The following is a 14,323-nucleotide window of genomic DNA, read 5'->3' as shown; positions in this document are numbered from 1 at the left end:
TAATTTCAATCTTATGTTCGATCAAGGGCAGATAAGCGAAAACTTTTTTTTTCAAAAGTTGTAAGGAGAAAAACATAAAACAAGTTTATTGTATCAGAGTATTAAATCTTAATTCATGTTGGATATTGACTAGACCAAAAAAATTTAACAAAAGTGATAATACCGTAGGTTAAGAAAGAAACGCAACAGAAGCGACTGAAAAGGGCCCAAAACCCGACGCCAAGTGCAGTCACCCTTTGGATTTCCTATGAATTAACCCTTAACTGATTTTCTTCAATACTGCAATATACTTGGTCAAATAGCGGAATGTAACAATTTTAAAATCACATGTTTGAATTCAATCCATGCACTGAAAAAACAGAACAAGTGACATCTCTTCACAACTTTATTACATCAAAGAGTCTTTACTTAAAAATTTTGCCTTGGTTGAATTTTTTTCCATTAAAATTCCCTTCCCAAGCAAAGTACTCTTTCACAAGATTTTTTGTTTCCTCAGTATCTGGGTCCAGTTTTTTCCAACTGTAGCTTTCATAGTCTATCTGCCAGTCTGGTGAAAGCTAAAACACAAAAATAAATCAATGAAACAATAAACAAATACAACTTCATATATTGAAAACTGTAGGGAGTTATCCTCACAAGAAGTTTTCGAGTACGTATATATACATTTTGTATATCATAGATCGTAAACCAATTCTTATCTCCAGTATCAGTCAGCAATGAGGAGAAATTTTTTCTTGTCTCATTTATAACCCCGATATTGAGACCAATACAATCATAAGAACAATCTGAACACAGCATGTTCTATGATATTGTACGATTTAATATATACACAGCATGTATTGTTCAACTCACTGTGTAAAATATATTCGCAACAAAATTCTGATCACAGCTTGTTCTAATCGTGCTATTCAACAAATCCACAGCGTTTATTGTACAACTTTGTTGTAAAACCACATGAACCATGTGTAAAACAAAATGCATGGATTGTCAATCATTTCAAACCAAGACTTTGTCTTAGGAAGATTTAAAATAAACTGACAAGGGCCCATGTCCCGATGTTGCCATAAGTGTTTATCACAATGAACGCACTATTTATACAGTATGTGACGTCACTTCTAGATAGGTTTTAAACTTTTTTTGAAGGGCGATCCCAAGCATAATAGCCAGAAAATAATGCTACATGATACTAGGATAGGCCGAAGGCTGGATGAAAAAAATGGCTTTTGAGAAGATTTTGTGGCCCACCTTACCCCTGAAGATCATGATTTTGACTAACTTAAATCTACCTTACCTGAGGATGCCTCCATTTAAGTTTCTACTTTTTTGCCTATTGGTTTTGGAGAAAAGGATTTTTGAAAGATACCAACAAATTTTAAATAGTTCTTAATTATCTTCCTTTGAAATTCATTTCAACAAACTTGAATCCCCGTTAACTTAGAATGCTGTGCCAAGTTTGGTTGAAATCTGCCAAGTGGTTCTGTAGAAGAAGTCGATAATGTAAAAATTTACAAACAGATGGACACTGGATCAGAATAGCTCACGCAAGCTTTAAGCTCTGGTGAGCTAGAAAACATCCCATCTGTACCAAATTCAAACTTCAAGTGTGTATTTTTATGATGAAATTGAATGTGTGCAACTGTTGTTAAGATAATGAACAGAAAGTTAATGATGACAGAATGACAGCTAGAACACGGTAACACTTTATGACCCCAACCATTTTATGGTTTGGGCATAAAAAATATACCTCAAAAGCAAGCTGCTGTCCTTTCCAAACCCAAACTCCAGAAATGGTGTTTTTGTTGTCCTCTCCAAATATGCACATACTTGCAAATGCATTTTTGTTAAGTTTCTCCAGCCTTTGGAACATTCCTTAAAAAAATAAATAAATACATATGTAAATATAGAAGAGGTCCATGGGCCAAATTGCTCACCTGAACAATAGCCATAGCTGCATGTCTGCAGCACCCAGTCTAAAATAATTTGGATGGACGACCTAGAAGCTACAGTTTCTATGCATCAAAAAGTTGCAAATTTCAGCACACAAAATATTGTGCTACTTTTAAAATAAATTCTGTGAAAATAATTAGTACCATTAAATTCTTCAACTTACAACTGATATTGTCATTTTACTTGCCTCAGACTTCCTCTTAAAGGGACATGGTCACGATGTTGGTCAAATTCTATTTTTCTGTTTTTATTATGTACAATGCTTCAGGAATGCATTTCCAATGACCAAATGAAATTGGAGAGTAGTGAAGTTATAAGAAAGATACAGGGCTCATAAGTCTTTGTCATGTAAACAAGTCTCGTGCCCTGCTTACATAAGTTCAATATACCTGTAAAAGTTCTTTCTCAAGCTGATTTTTCCATGATCTTCTTATTCAATTCAAGCATGAAAAACTAAACTAAAGTTTTCACTTCAATGTTCAAAATGTAAACAAACACTTTGTTTACATTGCAAAGAATTGTAAGCTCTGTAACTCGCATTAACTCAATGAATGACACTTAAATTTTGGATGCCTATTAAAAAGGCCTCACTGAAGCATTGTAAACATTAAAATTGGGAAAACTAGTTTTGATCAAAATCGTGACCATGCCCCTTTAAGAGTTCTTAAAACCTTAACCTCCTCCAGCACTCAAAACCTATGGCTCAGATTCAGCATTCATGCCTGTCAGGTGCATCAGTATTATAAGACGCATCATCCATACAAGTTTGGTGAAGTTAAGGCCAGTATTAAATAACTAAAATATATTTCTTAGCATCCTTGATAATGGAGATAAGGCTCTGCATCTGAAGCTACCTCTGTGATTCATATATATTATTATTATAGTTAAGATCAACTATGCAAGTTTGAATTTATTAAACATGTTACATGTTCCAAAAGAACTAAATCTCATCCAGTATCCAAAACCTATGGCTAAGATCTAGATTCAGCATTCATGCCTGTCAGGTGCATCAGTATCATAAAACGCACTATCCATGCAATTAGCGACCCCTCATAAATTAAATTAATTTTTGATCCGCTCCTAAGCTAGCAATGACATCAATAGTGAAACAGACTACATTATTTTATGCAGAATGTTCCTAGAAAATGGCTCAATACACTAAGTTTTTATACAAAACAGACACCCATTCTTTTTTTAAAAAGCATGGTATTGCACATCAAAAGCATCAAACATGGGTATGATTTTCTTAAACAACCCAATTATTATATTTTCAACCACTTTTACAGTCGTTGAACACGAACTATAACTCTGTTCTAAATATCATCGTTTAAATAACCCCTAGATGATGAAATAAGACATACATCTAAATAGATTTTTGAAAAAAAAAATACCAACAAATTTTCAATGATTTTTAATTATCACCCCTTTAATAAAATATTTTATCACATTTATTGTATCATACAATAATGTATTTTATGATTATATAATCATCTAATGATGCTTTGTGCCAAATTTGGTTGAAATCGGTCCAGTAGTTCCAAATGTTAAGAATTTACAGAAAAATGGACAGACACTAGACAAAAAGTAATCAAAATAGCTTACTAAGTTTTTAGCTCATGTGAGCTACAAAATATGGGGGTTATCTCTCTCCTTTGCTTTTTAGTACAATTTTTTGATCATGTATACTCTCATTTTGCTCAATCAACTTTATTTTGGAAATAAATGTAATTAAATTCACTGAAAATACACCATACATTTATGTCAATAGTTTCTCCTGAATGAACTCACCTCTTATAAGATTTGATGTCATAAAGATTTTTGCCAGTTCATCATTGTACTTGTATTCACAAAACCAGATAGAGTAATTTTCCTTGTCAAAGTTCTTCCAAAAATAGGGCAATGCTTCTGTCAATGTATCTTTGTTGGAGTATTCCCTTTTAAATTCATCAAAGTTAAAGGTTCTAGAGTAAAAAAAAAAAAACTCATGTAAATAAATGGTACAGATACACGGTTCAACATGACAATATTTATATGAAATACAAGATGCAAATGTTACTATTAAAGCCAGTTTTAACGTCACTAAAAAAGCCAACTAAAACTGTTTTAATTGGACCAATTAACCCAAAAAACTCAAGTTATATGAGGTAAATGTGAATTTCTCTAATTCAACAACTACTTTAATTGAAACATTAATTAAGTTGTGTGACACTTAATAAATGACAAGAACATTTTAGAATCGTAAATAAATTCCAAGCAAATTCTCAATTAAAACAGATAAAAATTTAAATGTAAAATTCACAACTTTGCTGTAAATAATTCATTTACCTAATCAGTATGTCGGATGTATGAAAATGAACCGATATCAACACAAGCTAAAACCACTGTCGCAAGTGATAATAACAATGCATTGAATTATTTAACATCAATATGTATGTCTGACATTTTCCCCTAAACATTATCTACACAGGGTTTCCAAAGTTTTTTTCAAATATTCATCAATGGTTTTTCCTGGACCGCTTTTAACGTCAATCATGGGGATGTATATTCCATATATGTTTACTTCATGTATACATGCATTTAATGATTAATTATTATTAAAGGCCAGCTGCCCACAAAGCTCGTCTGGCTTACACACAAGTTGTGTTTTTGTGAAAAGTGTTTGAAATATTCTTACAAAAGTATATTACACATATAATTGGTTATTTATTGCCTTACACAATGAAGGATTGCAAAAGGTTCTAGAATGAATTGAATGTTTAGAAAATTACACATACCCTTTAGGGAAAGAAGCAAATGGATCCTTTGATTCTCTTGGTTTCTCTTCTTCTTCTTCCTCTTCTTCTGGCTCTGCTTCTTTTTCTTTTTTCTAAAATGAAGTAAAAGACTGTTTAATATTAAGCTGACTTGAAGTTATTAAAGTATTCGATCACTATATTAATTTCTATTTATTGCTTTCTAATCAAGGCATTTAGTTTTCATCATTTTGTAGTTCCAGGTAGTCTATCAAAATTAGCATATCTTGTACATATGCTTTTATGAATCTAAACCGGTTCAACTTCAAGTCATTTTTTTTAAAAGAACACCAAAATGGATTTGAAAATATTAACAACTGCATAATAAACCAGTGCTGTATGAAACTAGACAATAAAAAGGCACCCCAAAGTAGTTATAGCATATCATCCTTTTAATTTTTCTGTACAAGTATTTAATGTCTAGCAAGACATTTCTAATGATCAAGCAAAATTCCAGCATCAATTGTAGAATTATAAGCAATTTACAGAGCTAGGTTTGAGTCATGATTTTGATTACGAGTACATTACATTCAACTTAAGATTGTAAAACTTGGTATTTCCTATTCAGCATTTAAAATGTAAACAAACTTTAGCATGGCCTCAGCTCTGTAGGGATGTGTATTGGTAAAGATTTTCTAATTCGATATGATACAATACTTTCAGATCTATGCGATATGCAATATATTGGATTTACAGTTTGGTTTAGCATTTTTAAGAATAAAGTACTATAATGAGCCAAAAATTAAAGATATTTTATTGGATTTTTTATATAAAATAACCAAACAAACACTCAGTCTTAATCAAATAAAACAAAAGAAATACACTAAAACAAGAAAGAACACAATTTATTTTCGAAATTTAATCACATATAAACTTACATATTTCTATCAGCAAAAATATTCTCTGTTAAAACTGAAAATGCTTAGCATCATAACAAAACAGGTTGCATTAAACAACCATTATTACACCATAACGGAGATATCATACCAAATTACCAATAGAATAAATAGGTTTATTTTGTTACTAAGTATGTTGTTAATGCATCAGATTTTGCTAATTTTGCGCAGGTAAACAATCAGCTGTCTGATCTACTGAAGTCTCTGTTTGATCTAATACGCAAGAATTCCAAAATAGAGGAGATAGTTCTTCTAAGTTAACACATAATTAATGAAAATAAAACAAAAATCAAAACATGCTAAAATCATTGTCACAAGTGAAATTGTCAACGCATTAAAATATTCAACCTCATTTTACCTCACAAAATCGGCAATGATACATTTTTCATGTTTCAAAGATTCCCTTCGCAAGTATACTGTTGGACAACAAACAAATTCATCTCTATCAGATTGACCTGTTTATCGTGTGTCCAAGATGGCTGCTTTAAACATAGAACCTCATTTTCCAGAAATGAAAAACCAAACCGGAAGTTATAAACTGAAGGACACCAGCCGCCCTTATCTTCTTTATAATTATTTTCATAATTAACTCATTTGACAAGGAATTAGCCCTTGATTTTTGCAATTTTTGTTTTCTTTTCCATAAGGATTATTTATGCTAAATTACGTTGAATTTGACTCAGTAGTTCTTGAGAAGAAGATACCCCCTAAACTTTGTTCAAAGGGGGTATAACTTAGTTATATACACATTTTGTATTCATGCAACATTTTCTTAAAAATTGACAAAGTTTAATAGATGGCATTTTTTTCATGTTTCATCAAAAATTAAAATGCATTTTTTAATTTACGCAAAATACAGTGCTTTATAAATCCTCCTCTTTTTCGCTACTAAAGGTATACAAATAGGTACCAACCTTAGCAGCTGGTTTTGGTTGTTTTTCCTTCTTGCCACTACCTGCCGTCTGACCATGAAGTTCTGCAAACTTTTTTGCTACCAGATAAATGAAACATATTAATAAGAAAAATAACTATATATGATATGAGTTACGGTAAATTTGGCCCCCATAATTTGCCATTTTTTAAAGTGTTTTTGGTACTATTAATGTTATGTTATATTTTAGAAGAGTTGATGTAAAATATATTTTTCACCTATTTATTTGCACTCACTGGCAGTATATGACGTCAGAAGTGACGCTTTTTCTATAATTCAATCAAAATCAGTCAAAAATTGACATTTTTTTTTTTTTTTTAATCTTTTTATGAATAGGAAATGTAGAGCGCATGCTTGAACAAGGAAAATATTTTAGTCACTTATTCGCTTACTAAGCCCAGTATTTCTACAGATTGTTTCTCCTATAGAGAGATGATCTAGGTCATTTTGACAGCTGTTCTATGTAACCCCAACGTTTTTTTTAGTATTGTTTACATGGGTATCGATCAAAGGCATCACATGCAGACGACAGAACTTTTCTTTGAATTTTAATACACTTCACTTATTTATAAAATATCTTTGAATCATAGTCCTTATATTCTAAGGGCAATTTAATACGATTATTACTACTACACGGTAAAAAGTAGACCTGCCAGTCATTTAAAAAAATTCGGATGAACTTGACTTGATTTAAAATCTTTTTTCAGACAGTATTAGAAATTTAAAGATTTTGGTGTATAGTAAATGAACAACAAAAATTTGAGTACAAAATGGTAATTCACATAAACACATTATGTGACAAACTTTAATAGATAAAACATTGCTTTAACAAAAAAGAATTGGGAAAATTGGGTAGGGATCAATTTTGTACCTATCACTACTTACAATCAAATTCAGCCATTTTGCTGCACATCTTTAGAGGTCCAATAACTGCAGAAAACTGAGGTTGGTTGACAAGGGTTGTAAACCATCTATTGGTATGAATATATGGTGCCCGAAATGATGGATCTAAAACCTGATAAAAAAAATTGATGGGTGATACAAATTAGAGCAAAGCATGTTGCAAAGCAACAATTTGTTTTCTTGGTAATGTCTAAATTAGAGATGTCTGAATTGAATGTCTAGTATTTTTACAAAACAAGAGGCCCATGGGCCACATATTGCTTATCTCAACAATAGTTCTTGCCTTGGGCCCAACAAAAAAATACACCTTGACATTTGTCTTTTTCTGATATCAACGCATAAGCTGTGTGGTAAATTCATAAATTTCATAATTTAGATTCCTCATATCAGAGATGATTCATACCAAATATTGAAACAATTGGCCTTGGTTTTTTTTAAGTTAAAATGTAAATTTGTTAACGAGGCACGTTCACAACAATGGACAACAAGAGGCCCATGGGCCACATCGCTCACCTGAGGAACAATGGGTATGATAAAATCAGCTTAATGAAGTCATAATACAAACAATCTGGACAATGTACAATAATACATGTAGATCCTGTAAAAATAAAATCCATTTTCCCCCCTGGATATTCTTATGTTTATAATCATTAGTCCCTTTTCTAACAGGATGATTTTATAGTCATATCACATGTTGAGTATTGCAGTCCTCAAAAAGATCCTTTACAATTGTTTATATATGGGATATTAAGCTACATCAAACTCTGAACGTTCTTGTGAGGCCAAAGAATTGTCCTGGAGCCAAAGTCTTAACAATTATAAAGAATCATCTGGCTGATTAGTTTCTGAGAAGAAGATTTTAAAATATTTACTCTATATATTCCTTTGTAAAACTTTAACACCCCCCCCCCCCAATGTGGCCTCACCCTACCCCAAGGGATCATGTTTTCACAACTTTGAATCTACACGACCTGAGGATACTTCAACACAAGTTTCAGCTTTCCTGGCTGTTTAGTTTCTGAGAAGAAGATTTTTATAGATTTACTCTATATATTCCTATGTAAAACTTCGACCCCTCATTGTGCCTCACCCTTCCCCCAGGGATCATGAATTTCACAACTTTGAATCTACACTGCCTGAGGATGCTTCCACACAAGTTTCAGCTTTCCTGGCTGATTAGTTTCTGAGAAGAAGAATTTTAAAGATTTACTCTATATATTCCTATGTAAAACTTCGACGCCCCCCCCCCCCCCCCCCCCATTGTGCCCCACCCTACCCCCAGGGATCATGATTTTCACAACTTTGAATCTGCACTACCTGAGGATGCTTCCACATAAGTTTCAGCTTTCCTGGCTGATTAGTTTCTGAGAAGAAGATTTTTAAAGATTTACTCTATATATTCCTATGTAAAACTTCGACCACCCCATTGTGGCCCCACCCTACCCCCGGGGGTCATGATTTTCACAACTTTGAATGTACACTACCTGAGGATGCTTCCACACAAGTTTCAGCTTTCCTGGCTGATTAGTTTCTGAGAAGAAGATTTTCAAAGATTTACTCTATATTTCCATGTAAAACTTTAACACCCCCCCCCCCCCCCCCAATGTGGCCTCACCCTACCCCAAGGGATCATGATTTTCACAACTTTGAATCTACACTGCCTGAGGATGCTTCCACACAAGTTTCAGCTTTCCTGGCTGATTAGTTTCTGAGAAGAAGAATTTTAAAGATTTACTCTCTATATTCCTATGTAAAACTTCGACCCTCCATAGTGGCCCCACCCTACCCCCGGGGGTCATGATTTTCACAACTTTGAATCTACACTACCTGAGGATACTTCCACACAAGTTTCAGCTTTCCTGGCTGATTAGTTTTTGAGAAGAGGATTTTCAAAGATTTACTCTATATATTCCTTTGTTAAACTTTAACACCCCCCCCCCCCCAATGTGGCCTCACCCTCCCCCTGGGGGTCATGATTTTCACAACTTTGAATCTACACTACCTCAGGATGCTTCCACACAAGTTTCAGCTTTCCTGGCTGATTAGTTTCTGAGAAGAAGTATTTTAAAGATTTACTCTATATATTGCGATGTACAACTTCGACCCCCCATTGTGCCCCACCCTACCCCCAGGGATCATGAATTTCACAACTTTGAATCTACACTGCCTGAGGATGCTTCCACACAAGTTTCAACTTTCCTGGCTGATTAGTTTCTGAGAAGAAGATTTTCAACGATTTACTCTATATATTCCTATGTAAAACTTCGACCCCCCCATTGTGGCCCCACCCTACCCCTGGGGGTCATGATTTTCACAACTTTGAATCTACACTACCTCAGGATGCTTCCACACACGTTTCAGCTTTCCTGGCTGATTAGTTTCTGAGAAGAAGATTTTCAAAGAATACTCTATATTTCTTTGTAAAACTTTAACCCCCCCCCCCATTGTGGCCCCACCCTACCCCCGGGGGTCATGAATTTCACAACTTTAAATCTATACTACCTCAGGATGCTTCCACACGAGTTTCAGCTTTCCTGGCTGATTAGTGTCTGAGAAGAAGATTTTTAAAGATCCTATGTAAAACTTCGACCCCCCATTGTGGCCCCACCCTACCCCCGGGGGTCATGAATTTCACAACTTTGAATCTACTCTACCTGAGGATGCTTCCACACGAGTTTCAGCTTTCCTCAGGTAGAGTAGTTTCTGAGAAGAAGATTTTTAAAGATTTACTCTATATATTCCTATGTAAAACTTCGACCCCCCATTGTGGCCCCACCCTACCCCCGGGGGTCATGAATTTCACAACTTTGAATCTACACTACCTAAGGATGCTTCCACACAAGTTTCAGCTTTCCTGGCTTTCTGGTTCTTGAGAAGAAGATTTTTGTAAATTTCTCGAAATTTTTCATTAATTTCTAATTATCTCCCCTTGAAAACGAGTGTGGCCCTTAATTTTCACAACTTTGAATCCCCTTTGCCTAAGGATGATTTGTGCCAAGTTTGGTTGAAATTGGCCCAGTAGTTCTTGAGAAGATGTTGAAAATGTGAAAAGTTTACGGACAGACAGACAAAATGTGATCAGAATAGCTCACTTGAGCTTTCAGCTCAGGTGAGCTAAAAACCAATTGCAATAGGTCACCCAAGTGACTCACGTGACCTAATGAACTGCCTTAAAGTAGTCCGAGTATAGCACTACGTCATAATACGGATTTTACAATATTGGTTCGACTTTCACAAAGCGTTGTAGATTCCCGGTATTGATTTTGCTCTACATCGCTGTTGTAAACAATGGCAATAATAAGCAATTAGAACGGTAATATATGTATTCTATGAGAGATAGAAATGGTTAATGTTGAGAAACTCGATTCTGTTAAAGTAAAATGAAAAACGAAGTTTCTGATTAACCAGGATCTCAGGTATGCTTATATCTTCTTTGTTTTGAAGATACGTCAACATATAATTTATTTTACCAAATCTTTTTTATAAGATGTCAATCTATAGAATAAACACCATTAATTTAAGTTTGAGTCAATAAAATAGTAAAAAAAATTACCAAAAGCGATACTAGCATTGCCATTTTTATATTCTATTTTGATACATCAGGTCCATAAAGCGTACTTACTTACAAAAATTTGCGCAAAATTATTGATGAGATATGGCTTAAATAAATATTTATACTCTATTTTGTATGTTCAGTTCTAATTTTCCCAAAATTGGTAATTATTTTTAGAAAAAACGGACGTCTGGCAAAGAACTATATATGATATGAGTTGAATTTGGCCCCCATAATTCACCATTTTTTAAAGTGTTTCGGTTACAATAAAATGTTATGTTATAATTTAGAAGAGTTCATATAAAATATATTTTTCACATATTTGTTTGATTTATTTGCACTGACTTGCAGTATATGACGTCAGAAGTGACGCTATTTCAAAAATTCAATCAAAATCAGTCGAAATTGACATTTTTCTCATCTTTTTCAAATGGGAAATATAGAGCGCATGCTTGAACCAGGACAAATTTTTTGTCACTTATTAGTCTTGGCTAGATACATCTCTGATTAAAATATTTTGTTGGTTCAAGCATGCGCTCTATGTTTCCTGAAAGAAAAACTTCTTGAAAACAAGCCTTTTTATGCTAAAATGCAAAAATGGCGGGAAAAGGCTGTCTTTACAATGCCGTATTTCTAAATTGTGGGCACTTCAATCAAAATGAACATTAAGTTAAAACATCACATATATATCTGTACAAAGAAAACAAAGAATTACAGTAAAATAATGATATTCCTTTTAGGGGGCCATTTTAGGCCTATACCATATATAGTCCTTTCATAATTGTCAATAATTTTCGCAAGGGGGTACACCCCTCTGAGAGGTGATAGCAAACAAACTAGCATGTAAACATGCATATTTTCTTTTGTATATGTATTGCTAGAATGTATATTTATCATTTAAAGCTAAGCTTTTAATGATTGAGCCCATTTAGTGCCGAGTATAGGACTACCTTAAAAAACTTTCAGGTATTGTATAAACATTCTCAAAATATTTCAGAAAATTAATTATGAAATTTTAGACATGTAAACTTAAAGAGCATCAACATCATGAATATAACTTACATGCTTGTAAAGGAGAAGCAAGTTGCAAGCAACTGATATGTCAGCTTGTGAAATCCTTTCACCAACAAGGAAAGTGCGCTTAGATAAGTGCCCATTTAGTACTCCAAGGACTTTCTTCACCTGTTCTTTAGCTTTCTCTGTTTCCTGAAATATTAAGTTTTAATGTTATAATTAATCAAAGTACTGGAAGGTCTGGAAAGCAGTAAGAAAGCTTGTTGTCCGTTGTTTGGAATATTACCTTATATTTTATTTAAGAGTACTAAAGTTACAAAATTAGGAAATAATCATGAGGTACAGGGAAACGAAAATGACTTCGCTGTAAGCGTTAATTCGTTATAAGCTTGTTTGTCATGATCGTGTTTACTGTACCATGATCTGACATCATTGATTCTTTACAAGCTGAGGATACTTTACAAAAGTAGCAGCTTTTCAGGCCAATGTTTTTTTATTTATCATGTATCATTATGTCAAAATTTCATCCATCATTGTGGCCACCCTACCCCCTGGTATCATGATTTCTACAAAACCTGAGGATGTTTCCACACAAGTTACAGATTTTCTGATCGATTGGTTTTTGAAAAGATTTTAAACAATATTTTCCTTATACTTCTAACATTTCTTATCAAAAGTTTTAACTATAGTACTCTGGAAAGAGTTTGATTACCTGTTTGTTGAATTGCATAATTCCCAGACATGGAAAAACCCATGTACAAGATGCTGGCAAAACTTCATTATCTGCAAAATTAATCCACTGTTGCACAAATGCAGCATCTCTAGAATTGGCACCCATCAGCTGGGCATTGGAAACTGAAAGATCAATCATTAAGTAATCAGCAATGAGAACAAGAGGCCCATGGGCTACATTGCTCATCTGAGCAAAAATGGCTTTATATGGACGTTCAAAGGATGTTGTGACATATATATGGCCCCTCAGTAGATTAACAAATTAAATATCTGAATTGCATATAAACTTAAACTTTGACGTACATGTATTTACCTTTATGGAATACCATCTATACTTATAAATAAAGGCATTTTGAAAATAAACTACAAAATGCTAGCACCAGAGTACTTGCTTACACCTTTGGTAATTCAACACGTTAGATGATGTCCGTAAGGCCTAAGAAAAAAAAATGGTTTGTTTCCGGTTTCATGCTGAAAAAAAGTAGGGTCGGTCGGTCGGATTTAAAAAAAAAAAATTCAAATATTTTTTTTTTCGTTTAATATTGCAGTATCCATACATGCCAAACAAGAGGCCGATAGGCATTAACGGTCACCTGAGTGGCATAAAACCCAGTTAAAAATGTCTAATACCATTTATATATATAATGACAAGAATTGCATAAAGTTCATGTTCACCATGTCTGATAAAAATAGCACTAGCATTGAAAGTTACGAGATCATGCTGTAATGTTTAGAAAGCAAACAAATAAAACAAAGGAGATAAGTACCAAGTGCATGTATTATTTTATATTATTTGTCAGAAAATGAAATACTATTATATATTATATGTGTACATGTACTGATGCACACTTTTAAATGTGAAGATTTTTTATACGTTCATATATGCCATTACAAAATATGGGTATGGGGAATTTGTCAGGCCTTGTACGTTCTCGTCCTTTCATGAATTTCTTATTATAAGAAGTATGTCTGATAATGAAAAGACTCCTTCCTAAGTCAACATCCACCTACCCTTGCCTCAGATAAATCTAGGATGAATAACAGGGAATGAAAATGCAAAGGGAGAACTCAGTGTACCCTACAAATGTACTTACCATACTGTGCAATGGCATTACTCTCAAACAGACAATCTCCAGATGCTGATTCAAATGCTGGAACCTGTTTAAGATAAAAATATATACATCTAAATTTCCATGGCAGTACTACAGTTCCAAGACCTACTTATCCTTTTTTTTCAGGTGCTAAGGTAGCAAAGGACAGTTTCGAATAAAGTAACCTTCAATATTTTTGTAAAATTGAGAGTTGCTGTACTTGAAGGCTTATTAGTGTTGCTAAAATTTATGAATTGATTTTTATTGAATATTATTAGTTAGAGTGATGTCTCTTGTTTAAATTGATATGCAATATGTAGGCCCCATATGTTAGGTACATGAGAATCAGAAGTGCTTGGCAGGAATTTACAATTGTTATCATTAATTTTTGTTATTTTCTATAAAATCGCAAATAAAATTAAATATTGTTGTTTGTTGAAATTGGTGTTTTTCACAGTGTGTTT

The 14,323-nt window shown here is 33.5% G+C and overlaps 1 protein-coding gene across 1 annotated transcript in view; it reads right to left on the bottom strand.

The window, feature by feature from the left end:
- Positions 1 to 371: 371 nt before the first annotated feature.
- LOC128175807 (elongation factor 1-gamma-like) overlaps positions 372 to 14,323 on the bottom strand; it is a 16,337-nt gene continuing 2,385 nt past the window's right edge. The window contains exons 3-11 of the mRNA XM_052841649.1: positions 13,863 to 13,926; positions 12,749 to 12,891; positions 12,085 to 12,228; positions 7,452 to 7,581; positions 6,550 to 6,626; positions 4,722 to 4,813; positions 3,736 to 3,908; positions 1,745 to 1,869; positions 372 to 557 (exon numbers count right to left, since the gene is read on the bottom strand). Coding sequence (XP_052697609.1) covers positions 405 to 557; positions 1,745 to 1,869; positions 3,736 to 3,908; positions 4,722 to 4,813; positions 6,550 to 6,626; positions 7,452 to 7,581; positions 12,085 to 12,228; positions 12,749 to 12,891; positions 13,863 to 13,926 — 1,101 coding nt within the window. The 3' untranslated portion in view covers positions 372 to 404. The remainder of the gene's footprint in view (positions 558 to 1,744; positions 1,870 to 3,735; positions 3,909 to 4,721; positions 4,814 to 6,549; positions 6,627 to 7,451; positions 7,582 to 12,084; positions 12,229 to 12,748; positions 12,892 to 13,862; positions 13,927 to 14,323) is intronic.

The sequence above is a fragment of the Crassostrea angulata genome, chromosome 3, assembly GCF_025612915.1.
Source record: "Crassostrea angulata isolate pt1a10 chromosome 3, ASM2561291v2, whole genome shotgun sequence".
Classification (NCBI taxonomy): Eukaryota; Metazoa; Mollusca; class Bivalvia; order Ostreida; family Ostreidae; genus Magallana; species Magallana angulata.
Note: the sequence above shows the minus strand (reverse complement) of the source record. Positions and strands in the feature narration are given on the sequence as shown.